The 24554-nt window shown below is 46.8% G+C and overlaps 3 protein-coding genes across 7 annotated transcripts in view; 2 read left to right on the top strand and 1 right to left on the bottom strand.

Moving 5' to 3' along the window:
• The window catches only part of EFTUD2 (elongation factor Tu GTP binding domain containing 2), a 38973-nt gene extending 31445 nt beyond the window's left edge, over positions 1-7528 (top strand). The window contains exons 17-28 of the mRNA XM_014849386.3: positions 685-796; positions 1195-1335; positions 1972-2073; positions 3248-3330; positions 4085-4171; positions 4409-4535; positions 4735-4822; positions 5458-5576; positions 5710-5804; positions 6294-6447; positions 6633-6740; positions 7065-7528. Coding sequence (XP_014704872.2) covers positions 685-796; positions 1195-1335; positions 1972-2073; positions 3248-3330; positions 4085-4171; positions 4409-4535; positions 4735-4822; positions 5458-5576; positions 5710-5804; positions 6294-6447; positions 6633-6740; positions 7065-7160 — 1312 coding nt within the window. The 3' untranslated portion in view covers positions 7161-7528. The remainder of the gene's footprint in view (positions 1-684; positions 797-1194; positions 1336-1971; positions 2074-3247; positions 3331-4084; positions 4172-4408; positions 4536-4734; positions 4823-5457; positions 5577-5709; positions 5805-6293; positions 6448-6632; positions 6741-7064) is intronic.
• A 483-nt stretch (positions 7529-8011) lies between these two features.
• HIGD1B (HIG1 hypoxia inducible domain family member 1B) lies at positions 8012-10739 on the bottom strand. 3 transcript variants are annotated; one of them, XM_070483413.1, is made up of 4 exons: positions 10607-10739; positions 9600-9750; positions 8833-8967; positions 8012-8155 (listed from the first exon to the last, which is right to left on the bottom strand). In XM_070483413.1, the coding sequence occupies exons 2-4, from the start codon at positions 9697-9699 to the stop codon at positions 8091-8093; spliced, it is 300 nt and encodes a 99-aa protein (XP_070339514.1). In that variant the 5' UTR covers positions 9700-9750; positions 10607-10739; the 3' UTR covers positions 8012-8090. The 3 variants fall into 3 exon arrangements, with proteins under 3 accessions (XP_070339514.1, XP_070339513.1, XP_014704873.1); XM_070483412.1 differs by having other exon boundaries at positions 9839-10703; XM_014849387.3 differs by lacking the exon at positions 10607-10739 and having other exon boundaries at positions 9600-10106.
• A 6291-nt stretch (positions 10740-17030) lies between these two features.
• GJC1 (gap junction protein gamma 1) overlaps positions 17031-24554 on the top strand; it is a 46491-nt gene continuing 38967 nt past the window's right edge. Inside the window, exon 1 of one of the 3 annotated variants that reach the window (XM_014849384.3) lies at positions 17031-17218. The gene's annotated coding sequence lies outside the window, so the exon portion shown is untranslated. Of the gene's footprint in view, positions 17219-17558; positions 17768-18106; positions 18784-24554 lie in introns of those variants that run through there. The other 2 variants (XM_044745943.2, XM_044745947.2) reach the window with 2 other exon arrangements.

Below are 24554 nucleotides of genomic sequence, written 5' to 3'. Positions count from 1 at the left end.
AAGTTGCTAGGGTCAGAAGGCAGCTGTTCTTGGGATAATGCCAAGACCCTGCCTTTGCATTTTGGATGGATTGTATGAACTTTTGTAGCAGAATTTCTGTTTTTACTCATCTTAATCCTGGGTGCGGACATGGCACCGCTCATCAGGCCTGATCCAAACCGGTGAAACGCTGTCCCCCAGCTTTTCAATTTTCTTCTACCTTCTTGGGAACAGAAGTGGATTTGGAGGAGGGAAAAGGCAGCGTCCCACATAGCACAACCAGAGGGACCTCCAACTAGAATATACAACTGTGTACTGGGGGGCTTTGGGGAGAAGAAGAAGACGACAAAAAAAAAGAAAAGCTGGGAGAGTTGCAGTATCTTCTGTGGTGCTTTTGGCATCTCCTTACATTCTACCCCTTGGGCAGCATCACCACCATCCAACAGGAATTAGGTTTTCCCATTTTGTCCTCTTATAATACCTTACACTTTTCTTTTATGTCACCCATCAGTTGTGATCACATGTATGTGTGGTTATATGATTGATTGTCTATTGCATCCCTCCACTGCTAGAATGTATCTGTTAGACTCTCCTCTGCTCCTGGCTCAGTGCCTGGCATATAGCGGATGCTGGGTAAAGTTTTATGGAATCAACACTCTGCCCAAGAGTATTCTGCTTATTGCTGCTTATTGGATGTTGCTCCAGGTACCACATTGAGGTGAACCGTGTTCCTGCTGGCAACTGGGTTCTGATTGAAGGTGTTGATCAGCCAATTGTGAAGACTGCGACTATAACTGAACCACGAGGCAATGAGGAGGTAGAGTTTCTGAAGAGGCAACTGGATTGGCTTAAGCTAGAGGGTCACAAGGAATCACAGCACACATGAGCAACAAGCATCAGCACTTCCAGGGGACTAACCCGGAGTCACTGCTGCTTTCTGGTTCCAGGCCTCAGCACAGGCTCAGCCTTCTAGATCTGACTCTGCTGGGTTCTCGCTCTACTTGACTCAGAGGCTAGGAATTAGAGGGAGTTCCTTTTCTTCTTTTCCTCCTCTCTTTGTTTTGCCAAAATACACGGCAATAAATGGCCCTTCATGTTGCCTCCAAGCACCACCATGGGTCGTGGGTGGGGAGGTCCTCACCTCCTCTCTGACGCGTGCACCTTTTGTGCCTGCTCAGGCCAGGTGCCCTCACTGTTGTGCGTTTTCTATCTCAGGCTCAGATTTTCCGGCCCTTGAAGTTCAACACCACGTCTGTTATCAAGATTGCTGTGGAGCCAGTCAACCCCTCAGAGCTGCCCAAGATGCTGGACGGTCTGCGCAAGGTCAACAAGAGCTATCCGTCCCTCACCACCAAGGTATGTCTGCAGCAGCAGCCAAGCCTCGCTTGCCCCAGCTGACTGGTCCTTGCGTCCATCAGGCATCTCTCATCTGCTGCTTCTGGAAACTGTATCAGGAGCTAATCCCTGTCTTTTACTGTCATTTGAAGGCAGGATGTGACCCATGTTTGTGTGTGTGGATGTGTGCATGCATGTGCATCTTCCACAAGTATCTTTGGATAAGATAGAGATGTTCCTTGGAGAGTACACTTTGAATTGATTTTCCAGAAAATATAGAGGGAAAAGTGACTCACTCTGATCCTTGTAAACTTTGAGCCTGCCAGCATACCATTCTGAGTAGTTGGACGTAAAGAGTTCCTTTATGTCCACAGACATAGGGCACGGTTGTCCCTTAATGGCTAAGATGGGAATGAAATTGGTGCCCTTACACCCAGTAGCACCGTGCGGAGTGGTCCAGATGTCTTGAGGACTGACTCATAAGCCACTCTCCCCACCAATTCTTCCTGAAGAGGCTGGAACTGATGCTGAGCAATGGCTGTTTCTGATAGTGGATTCAGGCACCTCCTCCTGGGTTCTAGCTTTGATTCTGTTTCTGTCTGCTGTTGCTGGCACAAGAGAGTCCAGGCTTTGACCACCAGGGCTCTTGTGTTTCAGGTGGAAGAATCTGGCGAGCATGTGATTCTGGGTACTGGGGAGCTCTACCTGGACTGTGTGATGCATGATTTGCGGAAGATGTACTCAGAGATAGACATCAAGGTAAAGCCCCTTCCTTTAGCGCCTGCATGGCCTGGAGCTTGGCTCATAGCTCGAGACTGATTTTACAAGCAACCAAACCCTTGATTCCCCTGGAAGGTCCAAGGGTAGAGGAGTGCACAATGCTGGGAGGTCTATTTGGGAAAAGCATGATCTCTTGCTACCTATATAGGATGGTATTTGAGATCTGGTTTGGCTCCTTCTGCTGGTTTATTCTCAATGTCATACGTGTAAAGTCGAGGTGCTCAATCCAGAGTTATTCTTGGTCTTTTGTTAGGAAAACAGCTGCACAAAAGTTACCCCTTTTGGGGAGTAGGGCTCAGAGTGGATGATCTCAAGGAGAGAGTGGGAGCTGGCTCTGCTGGATTTATTGTCAAGTCTTGATATAGCCCTTGAGTTAAACTGCCCATTGCATGGCATCAGTCTCTCAGTTGATACACACATTTTCTCGAAGGCCCTGTGGTGGGAATGAATACCCTCGTGTACCACTCTTAGTCTCTTACTGATGTGCCCAGGACTGGTGCTATAGAAGAGACTGGGTTTCCCGGTAGCAAGCCACCTGGGAGCTTCGGGAAGGAGCTCCTGACATCATGGGTTGAGAATGGAACAAGTACTCTCCAGTCAGTCTCTAGTGTCAGTTCTGACAGACCCTCAGGATTTGTTCGGTGGAACAGCTGAACGGATGTTGAAAGATAACCTTGGGGGACTATGATTTAGGCCCGGATTTGATCCCCACTTACTCTCAGCTCAGGAGCATAAATTCTGGTTTCTTAGTGATGGTGTGGACTTTCAGCCTGCTGTACTTGGCACTAATGTGATTAAGACAGAAGGGGATGGGGCCGGCCCCATGGCCGAGTGGTTAAGTTCACGCGCTCCGCTGCAGGCAGCCCAGTGTTTCACCGGTTCGAATCCTGGGTGCAGACATGGCACCACTCATGGAGTCACGCTGAGGCAGCGTCCCACATGCCACAACTAGAAGGAGCCACAACTAAGAATATACAACTATGTACCGGGGGGCTTTGGGGAGAAAAAGGAAAAAAATAAAATCTTTAAAAAAAAAAAAGACAGAAGGGGTTCTCACAGAGGTAGTGTCAGGGGAACCTCAGAATTCCCTTTGGCAGAGGGTTTTCTTTCCAGTAAAATTAGACCCTGCCTAACAATTTATTTTGTTTCCCAGGTGGCTGACCCTGTTGTCACGTTTTGTGAGACGGTGGTGGAAACCTCCTCCCTCAAGTGCTTTGCTGAAACGCCCAATAAGAAGTAAGCTGGGGGTCATAGTGACCCTGGGACTGATATGGGACACTCTCCCCTCCCCCCAGCTCCACTCCAATCACAAGCTCTGTGAACATAGAGACCCCTGAGTCTTGGGATAGAAGTGCTTAGGACACTTGAGCTTTACCCCAGCCCTCTCGTCCCTGTGCCTTTGGACATGATGCTGTGGAATTCTTTGCCTCAGGTACTCCCAGGATGGGTTTTGGAATTGCCACTCCTCTCTATATAATATGCCTATCTTAAAATTTTGCCCTAGGGTCAAGCCTGGTGGTGTAGTGGTTAAGTTCGTGCCCTCTGCTTCAGTGGCCCAGGGTTCGGAGGTTCGGATCCCAGGTGCAGACCTAGCACTGCTTGTGAAGCCATGCTGTGGCAGGATCCCACATAAAATAGAGGAGGACTGGCACAGATGTTAGCTCAGGGCCAATCTTCCTCAAATAAATAAATAAATAAATAAAATTTTTTTTTTTTCCCTAACAGCAATCCTGCTGTTTTACTGTTTAATATGCTGATACCATTTAAAGCTTTAAAAATATATATACATATTTTTTTGCCCCAAACTTTACTTTCTTAAAGAGTGGTTCAGATGAAAGAAAACAGAAGATGAGCCCTTTTTGCTCCACTCTACCCCTGTAACTTTCACTGACGTCACTGCCTAGCTGTTTTCTCTGTCACCCTTTTCTTAAAAGTGCCCCTTCTACTAGTCCTGTTGACCCTCCTCATTACTCATTTCCTTTCTGACTAGGAACAAGATCACCATGATTGCTGAGCCTCTTGAGAAGGGCCTTGCTGAGGACATTGAGAACGAGGTGGTCCAGATCACATGGAACAGGTAAGAACACAGCTCTGATTCCAGGACTGAATGGAGATGGGCACCACAGCTTCCCTGCCAGGTCTCTAATACCACACATCCTTCTAGAAAGTAATTTGGTGTCCCCCCTTTGCTGTTGCACTGGGCCTAGCATGGGTAGGCTGAGGTGACTGTCTTCCAGAAAGGCAGAGTCTGTGGCCCCAGGAGCCAGCAATCACAGAGCTGTCTGACACCCCCATTTTCTCCTCCTTCCCCCAGGAAGAAGCTGGGAGAGTTCTTCCAGACCAAGTACGATTGGGATCTGCTGGCTGCCCGTTCCATCTGGGCTTTTGGCCCTGATGCTACTGGCCCCAACATCCTGGTGGATGATACCCTGCCCTCTGAGGTACAGCAGAACTGATAGGAGCCTTGTGGCAGTTTCGTAGCTCTTGAGTGGAAGAAACTACGAAGTGTTCTTTTCCCAAAAGTATTTTCTGTCTTCTGGTGAAGGAGAGTCCTCTTACTGGTGCACCTACCTTTTTGTCCATTTAAACTCTTTGGCTGTTGCCCCAGTCACTGCTAAGGGGCCTTCATGTTTCATGCAGGTGGACAAGGCTCTTCTTGGCTCAGTGAAGGACAGCATCGTTCAAGGTTTCCAGTGGGGAACCAGGGAGGGGCCCCTCTGTGATGAGTGTAAGTGCAGCAGCGCCTCGGTCCCCTCCACCCCAGTCCTCTAGCGTCCTTGCACCCACGTGTGTGAGAGGGGGTGGGCTCATCTTTGGGACCTGGCAGGAGAAGCAGCTGGGGACACACAGAGCCTTCCCATGTCCTGGGCCAGTTTCCTCTCTTCTCCCTCCCCCCGATCCTGGTGCTACCACTTAGTGTATCCTGGAAATGAAGTCATTTCTAGACTGATATTTGCTCCTTGTTCTTGACAAGGAATGTGTGTGAGGAGAGGTATCAAGAGGAGCGTGGGATTGGAGTGGTTCACAGACCAGGATTGGACCTAATGGGAACAAATGTGCAATTCCCAGAACTTATTCTACATCCATAAATAATTAAATATCGGAAAGAAGCACATAAACTTCTAAGGAATCTTTGTGATGTCTGAGCATGGCCTGAAACAAACAGCATATGCTTACCTTCTGACCTCTGCTACACGCCTTGTACAGTCTATTAGAACACCCATCTGCAGGGAGATCTTGTACCATCTCTTTTGTGACCATAAGACAGCCGCAGTGCTGCAAGAGGCTCCTTGCTGCTCTGCCTGTGGGCCCTTGACTGGCACCAGAACCACTCCTCAGTCAGCTGCCCCATCTCCTTTTCAGTGATTCGAAATGTCAAGTTTAAGATCCTGGATGCAGTGGTTGCTCAGGAGCCCCTGCACCGGGGCGGAGGCCAGATCATCCCCACAGCCAGGAGAGTTGTCTATTCTGCCTTCCTCATGGTAAGCGAGCAGGGCAAGCCTGCTCCAGAGCATGAAGTGGGGCCTCGAGACTACAGACCCCCAGCCTTCCTTTGATCCAGGTTCTCGGTCTCAGCCTTTGCCAAGCTGAGGAAGCCTCCTTGCTCTGTTGTAGGCCACTCCTCGTCTGATGGAGCCTTACTACTTCGTGGAGGTCCAGGCTCCTGCAGATTGTGTGTCTGCTGTTTATACTGTCCTGGCCAGGCGCAGGTGAGCAGCCCCAGGCATGTTAGGGTGTGTGCAGAGGACAAGAGCAGAGGAAGAAGTAACTGGCTACTGCAGGGAAGAGGAGATTGGTCTTCCCCACACACTCCACTTCTGAAACATAGGGAGCTGATTTCTCAGAATGAAGTAGAAAAGGAATGAGCCAATCCCCAGCTTTCCCCAAATTAAAATTTGAGATTCCTTCTTGGTCCCCCCTCCTCGGAGAGCTCCTAGGGAAATTACTGAAGCGTGTCAATGGTGGGAATGTCTATAGGGCCTTGTCCCATCAGTGTTCCCACTCTTGCCCAGAGGTCACTGCCCCTTTGACTTCATAGGGAACTACACTGCGAGCGCCAAGCCTTTTCTGCCCTCCCTAGTGCATTTGTGCTTATTCTTTGTTTGATGATAACTCTGGGTTGGGGTACGTTTGGGGGCAGATTGCTTCTCTGCTTTTAGCCTGTGTAGGTAGGGACTCAGCCTGTTTTTCTCTCTCAGGGGGCATGTGACTCAGGATGCACCCATCCCAGGCTCCCCTCTCTACACCATCAAAGCTTTCATCCCAGCCATCGACTCTTTTGGCTTTGAGACTGATCTGCGGACTCATACCCAGGGGCAGGCCTTTTCCTTGTCTGTCTTCCACCATTGGCAGGTGAGAAAAAGGGGCAGGCTGGCCAGCTTGGCCTCCCTCCTGTACAAAACCAATCCCCTCTGACCTGTTCCCCTTCCAAGTCCCAAGTGAGATTTCCAATATCCTAGAGAAGAGTCCTGCTTCCAGGCCTGAATGCTCTGGGGAGCCTGCTTGCACCATCTGAAACCCCTTTCTTTGCCTTTCAGATTGTTCCTGGTGATCCTCTGGACAAGAGCATTGTCATCCGCCCCTTGGAGCCACAGCCAGCTCCTCACCTGGCCCGGGAATTCATGATCAAAACCCGTCGTAGGAAGGTCTGTGTCCTTCAGGCCCATTGCCGCCTCTCAGCCCTCTCCTGTTGAGACCCCTCTTCATTTCTTCCTTTTGGACCCTTCTCCCAAAGACTGAGAGCAGTTTACTGTACAGTGTAGAGAGATGCGATCTGTACGGGTCTCAGGCAACCATACCTGGCACCCAGTCTGGCTGGAAAAGAGAGCCTTCCCCTCTCCTGTGACGATACCCTAAGGCAGGGCTCCTGAAATAGCTTGGCTGACATTCTGCCCCCCACCAGCCTCCCACTCAAGCACAGTCAGCCACCACATAGGGTTCATTCTTGCATTTGCTTCCACTCTCTGCAGGGCCTGAGTGAAGACGTGAGCATCAGCAAGTTCTTCGATGATCCTATGTTGCTGGAGCTCGCCAAGCAGGATGTTGTGCTCAATTACCCCATGTGAGTGCCGGGACTCCTGGCAGCTCCTGCTCCCTACAGTGGGCTGCGTACTGGACTTGAAGCTGAGACCTGATGTAACTTGGACTCCACGTTGTCAGAGAGCGTCTGGTTGCTGCTGTGGCTATCTTTAACAACCCAAGAGCCTCCAACCAGTGAAGGAGGAGAATTTGGCCTCCTAGCTCCTTCTGTGGCCTCTTCCTGGCTCCATTCCCAGGGAACATAGAGGAGCTTGGGCTCAGGGAGGGAGAAGGGGATGAAAGTGTTTAACCCCAAGGGGCCATGTCTTCAGAATTTACGTGGAATTTTTTTTTTTTTTAACAAATTTGACCTTAAACGTGGTTTATAAGCAAAAAGAACATTCTGACCTCTGCCTTTCTCTGTTCCTTTCATCCCCACCCCTCCACCCGCTTTCCTCCAGCAGTCTAGTCCTGGTACTTGCGTTCTGGATATATGTCGTCTCCCATGAGGCTTCACTGTCTCTGCTCCCAGCTGCAGCCTTCTTCCTGCCTCAGTCCCCAGGGAGGCAGCCTGTGGTGGAAGGAATGCCTGCCTCTTCATTCAGTGTTCCCATGAGCACTGAGGCCTCTTTACTGCTCCCACCCTCCCACTCCCTCTCCCGGCATCTGTCCTCTGTACCAAGCTTCTGGGTGTGAGTTGTTGGGTTTCTGGGACCAGAGGTCTACTATACCTCCTGTGTCCCCTAAGAGTCTCTCTTGTCGTCATCGTCCCGTCCCCCCCCCGCTCAGAGTTGGGGGCCAGAACTCTTTGGTCTCTAGCCCTTTGCTGTAAGTCCTTTCACCAGCCACTACCAATCCTTTACTCTGCCCTCCCTCATGTGGAGAAGAAACCGTTGATTTTCCTCAAAACTACTTTATTAGGAGCATACCAGGGATTGATTTAAGAGGGTCTGACTGCCCCAGGCCCTATAGGACTCCTACTTCTCCCCGGCATCCTGTGCTGTTCTCTTGATGTAGTCTCTGTACATTGTGTACACAGCACCTGTGTGAGAGAGAAGGAAAAATGCCCCATGACACTGTATCTTCCACCCATCCTCTGGCTCTCCCAGGTGTCCCAGAGGAGAGTGACAACTGCAGAGTCCCAGGGGTCCCACTCAAGCCGTTCCCCTGAGAGTCCAGCTGCCCTGCTCATCTTTCTGCCCTAGGTCTCAGCAGCTGCTACAAGCACCTGACCACACAGCCTGGGGAACACCCCGTCTGACAGTTCACAAAGCACTTTCATGTATATCATCTATCTGAGAAACCTCACAGCAACCTGTGAGGTAGACAAGCCAGGTGTGGTTATCATCATGTTAGATGTAGGGAAACCGACGCTCAGAGAAAGGGATTTGTCCACTGTCACACAGCTAGTAAGTAGCTGTTTGCCTTTTGATCCAGAGAGAAAGAGAAATTCAGCCTATGTTCTGCTGTGATTTTTCACACCTCTAGGACAGACTGTTCATGAAACAAACTGTGTACCATCCCCACAGGTCTGGGGCAAGAAACTAAACAGGGAACCCTAAAAATCTCTTGGTATGAGAGCTTCACCAAGGACTTGATGAGGAGTCCAGCTTAGGGGACAGGGACTGAAATTATGGACCCTTAACTCTTGGGACTCACAGCCTGATTTTGCATAGTCAGTTTTGCCCTCATTGTCCTGTGACCGCAGCAGATACTCACCCAGCATGATGGCGCCCACAGCACAGGCCTGTGCTGCCACTCGGGTGTGAATCAGGTGTATGGACATCTTGGTGGAACCACGAGCTTTTAGCCGGTAAATCCTGTATGCTGCCACCACCAGGCAGCCTCCTAAGCCTGTAGGCAGAGAACATGACCCTTGGGCTTCAGTCACCAAGCACATCACTCTCCTGATAAGAGACACCTCACTAGGCAGGCTGGGCATCTAGATAAACAGCTGCTTTCCTGCTATGCCATGGGGAGGGTGAAAGAGGGGGACTGTCATTAGAATATTGAGTTGTTTCCTCTCAGTGGCGTTTTCAAAGTGGCTTCCTCCCTCCAATGACTTCCCTCCTTCATATACAAATAGTCCATCATCTGACTCCCCCAAGCCCATTAGCTCTGCCTAGGGTACTTCTCTGACCACTGCTGGCTCCCACAGCTGTTTTCCTGCTCTTCCAGGGCCTTGAGAAAGGAAGACCTGAGAGACCCCAAACTACTTCCCATCCTGATGCTGGCGGTGGTGCCCAAGTTGCCCTGTATCCCGTGTACTGGGTTGGATACCACCTCCACCCATCCAGACTCTCATCGTCAGGGGTTATCCCTTTGTCCCTTGGCATCTTTGCCATTGGTTCACTACTCTTCTAGCTGTTGATTGTTCAGAGGCTAGGACCACTTGAGTTCTCTGCTTCCTTTTTTCAAAGGAATAGGAGCTATGTTCTTTCTGAGACAAGGCCCCCTTCCTCACCCCTCATTCCGTTCCCACTTACCTATAGGCACCAGCGGAGACTCCCTGGTCTTCCTCAGGAACTTTTCAGACACGCTGTCTTCGCCCTCAGGTGGTACCCACCAGCCTTTGTTACCAGACATGATCCTGCCCCCAGATGTTAACAGCTGGGGCTCCTAGGCTTCAGCCCAGTCCTGGAAGGAGGCACCCCACAATAAGAACTCTGATTCTCCTCAGTCAGGAGTGGAAAGAAGAATGTTGCCTGCTAAGACCCTCTCTTACCATGCCCAACACAGCCGCTACTTGAAAAGATGTCCCAGGTGTCCTATCAGAAGGCTGGACCACTAGCGCCATTTCTCCATCTCTTCTTCCTAACATCTGCCTCTTGCCTAGCTCATTCTGACTTCGCTGTTTTCTCTACTTCCCCCTCTTCCATCTGCATCCCTATGAGTGTGATCCTTGGGCCAAGGAAAACAGCTGGAAAAACCAACAGATGAGGGTGGGAGGAACAGGTCTTGAGCCTTAGCACTCCCACTGGCCTTGCGTCTGTGACAGTTGCTCCTAAGGGAGCTACAGAGCAGAATCTGGCCCCAGGGAGCCGGAGCCATCCCAGACAGTGTTAAAGCACTGGTTACCGAATCACCAGAGCCAGAGATTAAAGTGATTGGACATTGGTTTGTGTATAATTTAGCATAGATTTTGGACATTAATACTAACAGGACAAATTCTGGTCCCTGAGCTGCTACCCTGTTTCCAGGTCCATCTCTTGCCAGATTCTTTACAATCTGGCCATCCCCCTGCTTCCATCCCTGGGCTGGTGATGCTTATCACTCTATTTGCTAACCCCTTAAATGTCTGCTCTGATCGCAAACTAGACCGAGTCCCAGAGTCCTGGTCTTTAGACCAGAAGTTCTGCCTGTGGGCTGCCTTCTAACTCTAAGCATGAGACACTCCCTGCTTGGGGCAACTTCTATTCCTAGATGCCCCTCCTTCTCTCCTTGAGGAGCGAGGACTGTTGGCCCCACAGGTCCTCAGCATGCTGGTGCTTACCCTAGGAGATGGCTAGAAAAGTGGAGTGCGAGCAGCCGGGCCAGGGCTCAGCATCTGCTGTTTTGAACCAGCCAAGAGCTAAGATGGAGCTGCCACTGTAGGGTCAGGGAAGCAGTGACAGGCTTTATGGAGACTTTGAAGTTAGGAATGGAGAGGGGAGGAGATAGGACAGGGCATTAGTCTTAACCCCCCATCTGCTGAGTTCCGGGCTGGAGCTCTAAGCTCTGGAAAGTAACAAAAGACCAGATGGAGGGGAGCCCTTAACTAGATTCAATCTTTTAATTCCCACAGACGTAAGTGGCTGGATCAGAGATGGACTTCATGTGGAAAGCTGAGGTGGGAATATAGAGGCGAGAGTGGGTAGAGATCCTGGGTTCTTCCCCAAGTTAAACTGTCTCAAATACTCTTATGAACAATGTGGGATATAAATAAAATGCCCCGAATGTGGGAGGCAGGCTCTCTGGTCTAGGTGTTGATCTCTTCAAGAATGTTTCTAGACCAAGGAGATTTATTCAAGAGTTTGAAACAACTGGGACTTCCCTCACATCTCCAGAGCTCTTTACACTGCCTGTGGAGGTGATGCTCACTCAGGTGACAGAGATAACAGTGACCAGCATTCATGCCTATTCTGTGCCAGGTATTTGCATTCAGACTTTTCAACTATTCTGTATAGCATGAAGTAGTTTTTTCATAGACAAGGGAACTGAACTTCCAAGAGGCTAAATATCTTATCCAAGGGTACATGGCTTGTAAATGGCAGTGTCATGATCCGTACCTGGGTCTGGCTGGCTCCGAAGTTTGTACTTCTAGCCTGCTCCCCAGGGGGCTGGCCAAGCTCAAACCCTCTCCAGATCGATGCTAGAGCTTAGGAGTGCTCATCAATCACGGTGCCCTTGATTAGAGAAGAAAAAGAAAATACCGTCTTGCTGGGCAAGTAGAGAAAGATGTAGATGCACTATGGAGAGTCCCACTCCATCCCAGGCCTTTGTTCCTTCCCTAGATGACTCTCAACCCCTCGTGTCTGTCCTAAAGGGGCTCTTCAGCACTGGAAATTTGTCCAGCAGCTGATGTCTCTCTTTTCTCTGCCCGGCACTCACTGCTCTAGGAGGAGACCCAGGGTCACAGCAACTCCCCAGGGCCTTCACATATCCCCAGCGTCCATGGGAACTCTCCTCCCAGTCATTCACACACACTCTCCTGTGCTGCCTCTCCTGGTCCCAACTGTGGCCTGAACTCTCAAGAGATGGATGGGGGGTGAGAGAAGGGAGGATAGAAATATCTGAATGAGACAGGGCAAGAATCAGGATCAACTCCAAGGCCTTTGGGGAACTGAGGCCAAGCTATGGAAAGCAAAGTTCAGCTTCTTTTTGTTGCGATTATGTTGATGCTCCCACAGCATCTCAGCCCAGAACTGAGAAAATAATAATAGTTGCTGTAATTTACTGAGCACCTATGGGCCAAGAATTGTGCTAATTGCTTTAAATATTTAAATAAATAAATTTTATTTTATTTATTAAATTTTATTTAGTCCTCAGACCTCTATGAGGTAGGTGCTATTATTATTCCCGTTTCACAGATGAAAACTGAGGCTTCAGTTAAATGTCTTACTTAAGGTCATAGTAAGTGACAGAAAGAAAAAAGTACCAGACTTCTAGCCATTTCTAAAATCATCTCTCACTACTCTGGACTAATGGGAGAATGACTGTGAAGTGGAAAAGTCTGAAAATAGAAGAAATAAATTTTTTTTATTTAAAAAATTTCTGAGAACACACAGTAACTAAAACTTCAAGGAAAAGATTTCTGTAGAGTCCTGCTTTAGTAAACAGATAAGATAAAGTATGATAACATCATTTTTGTTAATATGCCAAGTTTTTAATAGTTTTTTTGATTTAAGCATTTCTACATTAGTAATTTGCTTAGTAAACCTCTTTTTCTTCCAGATCAAGTCACACTAAAAGAAATTCTAATTTAGAGAGGTCTAATTGAGTGATGCAGACAGACTTAATGGATCCAGAGTGTAGGTGAGCGTCAGACATGGAGTCAGTTAGCTGCACCACTGACCACTCTCTAAATACTTGGTCTTATGCCACCCAGCCTCTTTCGAATCTATATTGTCATCTGTAAAACGGAGGTAGCATCTACCCAGAGGATCGTTGTAAGGGTTAAAGACAATGCTTGTTAGAATTCCCCTGCACACTGCCTGCCTCTCCCTCCAGAAGGAGCCAGTGGCCGGCGAGGGGGAGCAGGCTGGGGAAGAAGTGGAAAGTCCCTGACAACAGATGGGAAAGTTACCATGTTGTGGGTGGTCCTGAATTCAGCACACCCTTCCTTGTCCCTCTCCAACTCTCTCCTCCTTGTTGGGCTTCCTGGCCCTAACTGGAAACTTCAGGCTGTTCTCTCTATGGTGTTGGAGGAGGAGAACGGGTAGGGGAAGGAGGGGGCTAGAACTTGAAGCTCTACACAGTCTAAGGCACAGCTGTGCTATATATAGCCCAAGGGAGCTCAGTGACCAGACAGGGGAAGGGAGGGATGTGCAGCTTTTGCCTTGAGCTGAGAAGCACTGCGAGTGAGGGGATGATGAAGAATAAACTGGACAAGGAACAGAGGATGCTGAGAGTTGGGGCTGGAATGGGAAGGACCCAGGCTGAAGGGCTGAGGGGAATCACGGGGGAGAAAATGTTAGGCTATCTAATAGTATCTCAGGGACTTGAGGGGTAAAGAGTGGGGTAACAGGAACAGGCAGGGGCAGTGGAAGTTTCCAGATGACATGGCTAGGCTAAGGCAGCCTCTAGACAGTGCCTGGGGTGGGGAGGGTGGGAGGTCCCCTCTCCTTCTAAAAACAGGCACTGGGTTCCAAGGACTTTGCAGCATTTGTCCAAGGACAGCCCTGAGAGCCACAGGCCTGGCTTTGGTACCCACTAATCTTTCTGGGGAGACTGCTCACATATTTTAAAAGATTCTAAGAGGGTGTGGATAACAGCAATTAGAAGGCTGAATCAGACTGTGGTGGTGCTGACATAGAATCATGTCTTGTGAGGGAACAGTTTTGAATTTGGGAAGACACCAGTACGGACCCCTGTCTCAGATGACCAATGCATGCTCCAGAGATTTGAAATGTTTTGCTAAGGTTCTAGTTAAGGTGCTTTTGCATACCCAAAAGGCTTCCTTTTAGGCTTCCTCTAAAGTACACTATGGGAGGGGAATAATGTCTTGAGACCCTACAAGGTTTAGACACTTTACATACTTTATTTAATCTTCACAACAGCCTCAACAGGTAGATCTCATTATCCCCATTTTACAGATGAGGAAACCAATGGCTCAGAGAGGTTAAGAACAGCCTGATCACACAGCAAGTAAATGGCTGAGCTATCCAACCAATAATGATAACCACTATAGACCACTTTACAGTGGAAAATTACTGTATAGCAATGTGATTTCATATACAGCACATTCTCACACCATCTTAGAAGTATGAGTAAACAAGAGTGCAAACACCTGGGCAGAGTGGACTTCTGAACCCAGGGCTTCCAGAAATTTAGGACTATACACCTACCCTACTGCTGCTCAGCAAGGCAGGGTAGGTCCTGAGCCAGCATACTGCATTCTGGGCATGGCCAAACGTCTTTGCCAGGTGAGTGGTACCAGAGCAGGACATTTCAACTCCGATACCCTTCTTCCCACTCCCAACTTCTGCACAAACTTCACCTACCCCTTATTTGCAAATAGATTAACCTTACTAGCAAGGCTCTGGGAAACACTGGTGGGGGCTCATCTTACCGTTCTGTCTATACTACTTGAATTACCTATTCAAAAAAAATTTTGACAACAGAAAAGTCTGCTTCATCCAACAACACTGTGGCAGGGAGAAGCAGTATAATGTATTCCACAGGTTAACTGAAACTGCTGGGGATTATGCGGAGAGGGGTTGTGTTACTAATACCCTCTTCCCATTAACACATGAAATCAAGAGCTTCTTTAACAATTCTCCTTTATGATGCCACCAGTCTTGGGTAGGCAGTGCTTCTTGTTGTCAACGGGGAGATTGCCCAAATCCTACCTCTCGGGCCTCTGTTCTCACCCCCTGGAACAGACAAATCTGCTCTGAGTTTACCAGCCAAGTGGGGACCCTGGAATGTAATGGAAATAGTGACACACTGCAGTCTTCAAGTTGACCCTACAGTTCCCAAACCACAGAGCCCCAGGGTGACTCTCAAGTTCAAAAACCGGGTTTTGATCCTTTCCTGCTTGGGCCCCATGTGAATAAAAAGTGATGTGGTTCTCACAGCACCCAGCCCCACCACTCCCTGCCAGAAGCTGGAAACCAGACCTATTTCCCTATTTGAAACTTGAGGCTTTTTTCCTTCCCTCTGGTTGCCTGTCTTTTTGTGCTAGCAATGACAAGAGCCTTCATTCACACATTCACTCTGCACTCTGCATATACTTGCTAAGCACCTGCTATGTGCTGGGCTCTGCTCTAGGAGCTGGGACACAGTGGTCCCACCTTCAGGAAACTCATATTCTAGTGGTTGCCCTGGTTTGCTCCGGACCCTGGTGAATGCCTGGACCAGAGATCCTCTGGCTTAGGTTTCTGGCCTCAGTTTCCCCATCTGTAACTGGATTAAAGGATGTGTCTAGCTGGCAAGGTGATAGAGGAAAGAAAGAAGGTCCTGACTAGGAGACAAGAGCCTTCAGTTGTGTTCTGATTTTTTAACTTTCTGCAGGTAAAACAACCTAGCTTCCTGAGGTCTCATTACTTCCATGTTTAAAAGGTTGCTCTACCAGAAGAAAGATGGGGCTGCAGGCTTGGTAGTAAGGTAACAAATATGGAAAGTATATTGTTCCCAATCTCCATGAAGAACAGGCAATGCTAAAAGATGGGAAGCCTTCCCTGGCAGGTTCATCCATGAATTTATAGGAGAATAATACCTAATGAGCATCTGTTTATATATATTATTTATCTATAATATGTAATACACATTTGTTTATATATTATTTATGTTATATATACATATACATAGTCAAATGTTTTAATACCATTTTAAAGGTTTTTATTGAAGTCTTACTTTGCCACACAGTAGTGTACAGCTCCACTGTGGCAACTGAGCACGCCTGTGTATCAGCATCCAGATCAAGAACGGAACGGGACCAGCCCCCGGAAGCCCTCTCAAGCTCCCTTCCAGTGACTGTCCTTCCCCCAGGGTAGCCACCATCCTTATTTCTGACAGCACAGATTAGTTCTGCCTGTTTTTGAACTTTATATAAATGGAAACTTGTGGGATTTATCTGTCTCGCCGTGTGTAATTGTAGATTGTTCATTCCCATTGCTGCATAATGTGCCGTCGTGTGAAGAAAAGTTTATCTATCCTTTCTACAGTTGATGGGCATTTTTGGTAGTTTCCAGTTTTTTGGCTATTACAAATAGTGCTGCTATGAATACTCTAGTACAAATATTTTGGTGAACATTTGTACACATTGCTGTGGAATTCCCACGGAATTGCAGGGTCATAGTGTATTCATAGATTCAGCTTTTGTAAATATTGCCAAACAGTGTTCCAAAGTGATTTGTACTAATCTATATTTGCACTAACAGGATGTGAGAGTTTTAATATTTTAACCAGCAAGTACAATGATGTCTCCTGTGTTATTTTAGTTAACCTGTTCTTTATTCTTATTTTCATATATTTAGGGTCTTCACACTTGTCATTTTAAATACATTTGTAGGGAGGTAATGTGATAACAGGGCAGGGGGGCTTGGCAAGTACAGGAGGAGGAGAACTTAAATACAGAGGCCAAGCAGGTAATGAAAATGATTCAAGTAGCTGACTGAGGACAGCGCCTGCCCTGGATAAACAGATGTTACTCAGAAGTAGCTGCCACATGAAAATAAGGCTCAAAGCGAGTAAATTTTTTGACTATTTGGAGAGAAGCTAGAAATCTGGATTTTAAAAATTTGGCGATTAATTTATGTTTTTGGAAAACATGGTACTGGCCAGACTCCCAGCCCTCAAGTTTTCAATCTTTGGTCTAGCCTTTAGGGCCTGGCTTTTTGGGTGAAGGTGGGGGTCTGACCTGAGGTAAGTCACCTCACTTGTTAGAGCTTAATTTCCTCTCTAGTCAAAAAGATGAAATAAAAGCCTATCCTTTCGTATTATGATGGCCGAATGAGATCATTCAGGAGCACAGGAGTTGTCAAACACCATACAAAGTGCTCTCTCATCTCCTCGGTACGCCTTCTGTTGTTACGCACGCACTCGCTTAACGAGTTCAGATTCCTACGAGACAGTTTAACACCGGAGATTCCTTTGCATACAAATATTTAGAAAGTCCTTTGAATGGGATACTGCTGGGATGCAAGGGGTTAAAAGGAAATGGCCTATTAGGGTCTTGCTAATCCGGGAAGTCCAAGATCTCAAAAGTATTTAGCACGCCACTAAAAGCCACGACTCAAAAGAGATAGGATGGTTAACCCGACGAGGGCCCGTAGAATCCTCGAGTAATTGAAGAGTAGAACCTAGAAAGGGCATCAGCATCCCGTGTTAGACTGGACCCAGGGCTTGGCTGAGCGCACAGAAGACAACTCCGGGGTTCGCTGGACCAACCCAGGATACCCAGGTAAGGCGTGTCCTCACGCGCGGTTAGTAGCCGGCTGAAAGGGAGGCACGGCCCGCGGGGCACTCCCGCCTCGAGAATCAAGCTGGAGGAATGAATCATCCTGGAGGCGAAGTCTGCGCGCACCTGGGGTCCGGACTCCACGCGGGTGTGTGCTACCCGCGCCGCGCCTCCGCCGCGTCCCAGACCGCCCGGGAGCGCGCGCGGGCCCGACCGCCGAAAGTTGGACGTTCGCGCCGCCGCCTGCTCGCTCCACGGCGCCCCCTCCCACTCGAGCGCCACGTGCCGCGCGCCCCCCGCTCCCGGATCGCCGCGGGACGCCCCCGCCCCCACCGCGGCGCGTAGTGCGCAGGCGCCTCCCCGCGGCTCCGGGCGGCGGGAGCGGCTTTGGCCTCGGCTGGAGACGGAGGCGAAGGCGGCGGCGGCGAGAGAGGAGGAGGAGAGGCGAGGGCGGCGGCGAAGGCGATGGCGACGCGGGGCACATGAGGCGGCGGCCGGCGGGACGGGCCGAGGCCCGGCGGAGGAGGCGGCTCCGGGAGAACCCGCTATTCGGTGAGGAGCGGCCGCGAGGCCGGCTGAGGAGAAGCGGGCAAGGGGCGGGGCCCGGGGGGAGGCGGGAGAACTTGCGGGGAGGCCGGCCAGGGGCCGAGGAGGACGGGCTCCGGCCGAGGGGGCGCCGGGGCGGGGAGGGGGCGCCGCCGAGCCCGGAGGGGCGTCGCGACCCGCGCCCACCGCTGCCCCGGCGCGTCCTCCCCCTTTGTCCGCGGGCGCGCGTCTCCCAAATTGGGAGGGAACCGGCTCGGGGGCGGGCTGGGCCGCGGCGGCCGGGCGGGCGGGGAGCCGGGACCCTGGGCGCGCACTGGGGCGGCGCTCGCAAGTCCTCGGGCGGTTAGGGGCGCAGGGCCGCGCCGGGGCCGCCGCTCGCCGCCGGGGTTCGCGGGCTGCCCTTTGTCTCCGCCGCTCGGCCCCTGGCGGCTCCCCGGGCGCCGCGCGCTTCGTTCGGCGCCCCTCCAGCGTCGCCGCCGGGACCCCAGCCTCCCGGGCACCTTTCCGAGAACACTGCGCCCGAGGGCTGGGAGCGGGCGCGGGCTGGGCGGGAATGGGGCATCGCCTCTTGATAAAGACGTTCCCTTTACTTAAAATGATTTTTTTCCACTTGGTGAAACTTTGGACGACTGTTGTTTTTTTCAACCCTTCGGTCTCCAGATTCAAAATTAAGAGAAGGCGCTAACGCTGGGATTGTGGCCGGTTGCGGTTGGCGGCCGCGTTGGGAGCTGTTGAGTTGAAAAGATTTATGTGAATGTGTGGTTCAGAATCTGGGGGGTTTTTTTTTCTTTTCTTTTTTTGCGATTGTTTCTAGAATTGGGATTACCTTTTCGTTGCGCAGTGGGCGGGTTTGGTTTTATCTGTTGAAGGAATTTTTGTCCTTTGAAAACTGGCCAATGGTGCAGATTTCCATTGTGCTCACGCTTTATTTTGTTAGCCTCGAGACTGTACTTTGGAACCGCGTAAATCAAGTTAGAATAAGTTCTGCATGAGCTTTATCTTGTATGCCTGATACGTCTAAGGTGATTATACGTGTTGTGTCTGTGATCAAGTGAGTACATGTGAAAGCGCTGTGGAGATCAAACTCTGTAAATGAAAGCGGTTCTAATTCCCTGGTAGACGGAGAACAGCGTGTCTCGTGTACAGTAATATCTGTAGGAAAAAGGATTAATAATGTAATTTAGGGGCCAAATCCTTTACACCCTAAAGAGAGTTTAGATATTATTCAGAATAAGCGTGCAGAAGAAAAAACTTAATTACAGAGCTCCTCACTAAAAATATTGTGGATTATGGGTACCTTTGCTGGGGTTTTTTGGTTCCATTTTTTTGGAATTTAGCATGGAGTTGTGTATTGCAGCTGCTTTGGATTTCTTAAGTGCTATGTAATGGCAGAATTAAAGAAACATGAACTGACTCTTCTGGGTAAAAGGGAAAAAGCTCTGGTAAACAAATCTGTGTCTTAGTTTTTGCCAGATGTTTTCGAGTAGTGTTGTAGGCAAAGGACATTTTGAGAATGCAAAGAAGCTCTATGGAAGTTCTTTTATTATTTGTCCTGATTTGTAATAGTTTAATATTATTTACTACTTATCTTAAACTCTTGTGCACTTTTCCAAAGTATGTCAAATAATCTCTTTCAAAAGCTGTTTCAGAGTGTTTTTAGGTTGTGTGACTATAGAATTGGTTTTCTACTTGTGCTGGGTAGCCACCACAGTTCTCTTAAATGGAGCAAAGGACCCAGTAACTTTCTGTTCAGTTCATGAAGGTAGAATTGAGTTGTAGTCTTTAATCCAAAGGGTTCAAGAAGTTAAAATATCTTCAACATAATCTTACTTATAAATGCTGTTACTCTTGATAATTGTTTTTTATTCTTGTTTCATATTTGTATAAGTCAGCCAAAGGGAAGGGAAACAGGGTCTGTCTGACTAGCTCCCCCTTCCCCCCAAGTTCACCTATCAATTCAGTAATTGGGATCTTAGAATACAGAATATATAACTAAAATCCACAGCATCATTCTCTTAATAAATACACAATTTTTCCATGCCTAATTCAGTGCAAAATGATGAGTTCCAAAAAGCCGTTTTGTTATTTGAAGTTATATTTCAAATTAAACATGTTCCTTTTATTATTATTATTATTAATCTGGATAGTTAAGTGTAACTGGAGGTGTAATTGCTTATTTTTGAAATCATGCTTTTCACGTAGCATTGAAAGATGTGTGGTTTCTATCAAAAATAATCTGATAAGAATTTAGGCAAAGGGAGGATGGGATTGGGGTTTTATTTTGCCTTTGTAGACCATTCCTTTGAGAAGATAGATTTTAGTTGATATCATTAGCCTGAAACTTAGACATAGAAAACAGTTCTGAACTGTTAATATCAGCTAAGTGCTAACAGTTGTTTTTACACATGCTACTGCAACTGATGAGTTTAGTTTGTGGGTAACTAAGGACCTGTTCTGTTACTCTATTAAGTCTGAGCACTGCTATTTTCTACAACTCTCAAGAATGAATGACCAGACTGTCGACACTGGTGGGCATACAGTAGTACATTCTTGAGTTTTGCAAACACTGCAGTTGCTGACAGCGCTCTGGTTTATCGTTCAGACCTGTGGAATGTGTTGCTCAAAGGGTTTTTTCCCTAAGACAAGGGTGGGATCTCTTTGCATCGCATAACATTCTATTTCTAAAGAAACGAAGTGTTCTGTGGAATGAGTAGAGCCTTCAGTTCAAGCTTGTCCTTTGAGGCTATATTACTGTAGCACCTGCACAGAAAAACACTTTTTGGATGAAAGTGTTCCGGTGCCCATTCATTCATTTAGTGAAATTTTTTTTTCAGTCAAATACGTATGTTAGGCACTGAGCTAGATGCTGAAGATTCAAAGACGAATACTACGTGGTTTTTGCTCTCCAAATGCTTATAAATTTAACATGCCAAAAAAGTTAAGCAATCTTGAAATTATCTAAAATCATTGAAACAAAAGAAATGTATGGAATCTCAGAGTAAGTTTTGATGTTTTTTTCTCTATAGACTATGGAATAAACTTCGTACATCCCTGTTCTTGTCCTTTTTAATCTCTAAACTGTATTCAAATCTCACATAGTTATAAAGGTTGTTTTCATCTACATCTTTATAGAATTTATCAGTTTTGACTGAATTTATTATTACTTAACTGAGTTAGAACATTCCTTTTGGGAATGTTCAGAGTAAAATGGATCTGGACTCTGTCTATTTCTGGGGAATTCCCTTTGACTCATTCTTGGACCTTGGATTCCTAATTGGCCATCTGGAGTAGGTGTTTATTTGGATTCAAAAATTTCCTTCCTGAAATACTGTCTTCTCATGTTCTAATTTTCCCTCCTTGCTGGCTGACTATTCCTTCAGGGTTTTTCCCCCACTCTTCTTCTACCAGATCTTCAATTGATCGTCTTTCTCAAGTTTTGGTCCTTAGTCTTCCCTCTAATCTTACCCAGTCTGTGGCTTCAGTTACCATATATATTTTGAATGCTCCCAAGTTGTTATCTGAAGTTCAAACCCCTTTTCTGATCCCAGCTGCCTGCTCAACATCTCCACTTAGATACTCAGAGGTACTTTGAATTGAGTTGCCCAGACTGAGCTCTTGATCTTGGCTCCAAACCCAGACCTTCTTCACTGTACCCTGTTTTATTAAGTGGCTCTACCAGCAGTTTACCTGAGGCCAGACTCTTGCAGGTCCTCTCCACTGCTGTTCTCCCCATCCTAGTCTAGACCACCTTTTCCTAAGACTATTATAGTAAATTCTAAATGGTTTTTCCTCATTCACCTTATTAAAAAAAAAAAAAAGAGTAATAGGAGATATTTAAGACAGAAGAAGTAATAAATAATACTACAATAAAATACTTGCATGCCCACCTTGCAGCTTAAGAAATAAGACGTTACCAGTACAGTTGAAGTCTTCTGTGTTCCCTCCCTGTTTGCATCCTCTGTCCCCCCACCTCCGTTTTAGGCTTCCTTACCAGAGGTAATCACCAACTGGAATTTAGTATTCCCTTGCATTTCTTTATACTTTTACTATGTTTGTGTATACCCCTAAGCAATATATCCTCATCTACTCTCCTCACAGCATCGAGAATTGTCATTATGAAACAAATTTGATCAAGTCACTTCTGAAAACCTCTTTTTTCCCTTTAAAGCTTTCAATCTTCATTTAACAAGGTGCCATCTGGCCTTGCCTGCTTCTCCAGCATCATTTCTTTGTAAGTTATTTCTGATTATGGATGGTCTAGCCATACTAATCTTTTTTTCCTATTCCCTGAAGGTTCAAAGCTCACTTGAGAGCCTTTGTCCATGCTGTAGCTAATCCCTGTGCCTGGAAGGCAGCTCCTCATTCTTCAGAACTTGCTTAAATATCACTTCTGCAGAGAAACCTCTGATTCTCCTAGGTTAGGGACCCCAATAATACACTCTTACAGCACCCTGCACTTCTCTTTTGTAGGACTTATCACAATATTAATTAATTTATTTGTAGAATGCCTATTTCACCGTTGGCCTGTACTGTATATTCCATGAAGTCAAGAGTAATGTCTCTCTTGGATAGCCCAGTGTCCCCAGCAACTAACTCATAGTTCATTTATGATTTGACAATTATTTGAATGCTTACCAATTTCTTTTTTATTTGTAGTTGCTGATTGTACTGAAGTGACTTTTTGGCAAAGCTCTTGTTCTAAATAGAAGCCTCATTATTGTATCTTATTTTTTGCATTATTAGTTGTATATGTCAATACAGTCCTAGGGCCTTACTAAATACTTAGTATTTACTGATGTAAACTTACTAATAGCCATGGCCTGATCAATCTTCGGCAGTTTTAATAGACCCAAAAACACAGTGGTATAGTTTACACAATGGGACTCTTGCCTCCAGGAAGATAATCACAGCTAGTTTTAGGCAGGCTATGAGATGGAATAAAGCAATCGAAGATTAGGTTTTTTCTTTGACATACTTTACCTGGGTCTGATTTTAATTTCTTCCCGTTTCCTGGGCCAAGGGTCAGTATAATGAATGTCCCAAGAAACTTGGATATATTATGCAGTTATACAAGGCTGACATTGATAGCTTTGTACTTCAGTATTTCACTTTATTGACTTTTTTTTTTAAGATTTAAAAAAAATTTTTCGTTTTTCTCCTCAAAGCCCTCCAGTACATAGTTGTATATTTTTAGTTGTGGATCCTTCCAGTTGTGGCATGTGGGGTGCCGCCACAGTGTGGCCTGGTGAGCAGTGCCATGTCCGCGCCCAGGATTCGAACCAGTGAAACCCTGAGCCACAGAAGCAGAGGGCGAGAACTTAACCACTCCGCCACGGGGCCGGCCCCTTGACTTTTCAAAAATTGTTTTTTGGAGTAGGTAATATATTATGTAGTACAAAATCCTAAAGGTATAAAAGGATATAAAGTGAAAAGTAAGTCTTTTTTTTCTGTTGTCACTCGTTTTTTTTCCTACCGAAATAATTAGTTTACTTTTTTTTGTGAATTCTTATAGAGCTAACAGTACATTCAATATTCCCGCACACGCGTACATAAATGGTGGCATACTGTACACACTGTTCTACAGTCTGCATTTTTTGCTAATATTTCTTAGTTTCATCTCGTTACAGATAGAGTGGTCTCATTCTTTTTTACTAGATGTGCTATAATTTGTTTACCCAGTCCCTTACTGATAAATGTTTAGATTGTTTCCAGCCCATTATCAACAGTGCTGCAAGGAATATTCTTGTACATTATTTTGTATGTCTGTAAGCATATTTGTTAGATAAATATTAAGAATTGGAATTGCTGGATCAAAAGATATCTACATTTTGATTTTTTTTTTAATTTTTTTTTTTAAAGATTTTATTTTTTTCCTTTTTCTCCCCAAAGCCTCCCGGTACATAGTTGTATATTCTTCATTGTGGGCCCTTCTAGTTGTGGCATGTGGGACGCTGCCTCAGCATGGTTTGATGAGCAGTGCCATGTCTGCGCCCAGGATTCGAACCAGTGAAACACTGGGCCGTCTGCAGCGGAGCGCGCGAACTTAACCACTCGGCCGCGCAGCCAGCCCCTCTGCATTTTGATTTTTGATGGTTATTTCCATGTGGTCTCTTATAGAAGCTGTACCAGCTTACCCCACCACTTCCAATAAAGGATAAAGAGTGCCTCTTTCAGTACACCCTTCCTTGTCAGTGATCTGTTATCAATTTTTTTTTTTAAGATTTTATTTTTTTCCTTTTTCTCCCAAAGCTCCCCGGTACATAGTTGTGTATTTTTAGTTGTGGGTCCTTCTAGTTGTGGCATGTGGGATGCCACCTCAGCATGGCCTGATGAGTGGTGACATGTCCGCGCCCAGGATTCGAACCAGTGAAACCCTGGACCGCCAAAGTGGAGCATGCACACTTAACCACTTGGCCACAGGGCCAGCCTCGCAATTTTTAAATCTTTTTCCAGTCAGATAAATGAAAGTATATTGATGTAGTTGTAATTTGTAACTCTTTAATTATAAGTGATATTGAGTATCTTTTCATATTATGTCATTAAAAGCCATTTATATATCTTTTTCTGAGAACTGTCTCTTCATATCCATTGCACATTTTCCTATTGAGTGGTCTTTAGAGAAATTAGCCTTTTATTCTAAGAATTGCAAATAATTTTAAACATTCAGTATATCTTTTGAGTTGTTTATAGTTTTTTTTGTTTTCCAGAGTTACATTTTATAGAATTGAATTTGTCATTTCTTTCATTTGACTTCTAGGTTTTGTGTCATTTTCGAAAAATCTTCTCTACTCAC

The sequence above is a fragment of the Equus asinus genome, chromosome 13, assembly GCF_041296235.1.
Source record: "Equus asinus isolate D_3611 breed Donkey chromosome 13, EquAss-T2T_v2, whole genome shotgun sequence".
Lineage (NCBI taxonomy): Eukaryota > Metazoa > Chordata > Mammalia > Perissodactyla > Equidae > Equus > Equus asinus.
The sequence above is the reverse complement of the archived record's forward strand: the minus strand, read 5'-3'. Positions and strand labels throughout refer to the sequence as shown.

Coding starts and splice junctions, on each gene's coding strand:
- HIGD1B (XM_070483413.1), bottom strand. CDS start 9,699: ATGTCTGGTAACAAAGGCTGGTGGGTACCACCTGAGGGCGAAGACAGC. Junction 8,968..9,599: donor GTCTCCGCTGGTGCCTATAG/GTAAGTGGGAAC, acceptor CTCTGCCTACAG/GCTTAGGAGGCTGCCTGGTG. Junction 8,156..8,832: donor TGTGGGCGCCATCATGCTGG/GTGAGTATCTGC, acceptor TCTCTCACACAG/GTGCTGTGTACACAATGTAC.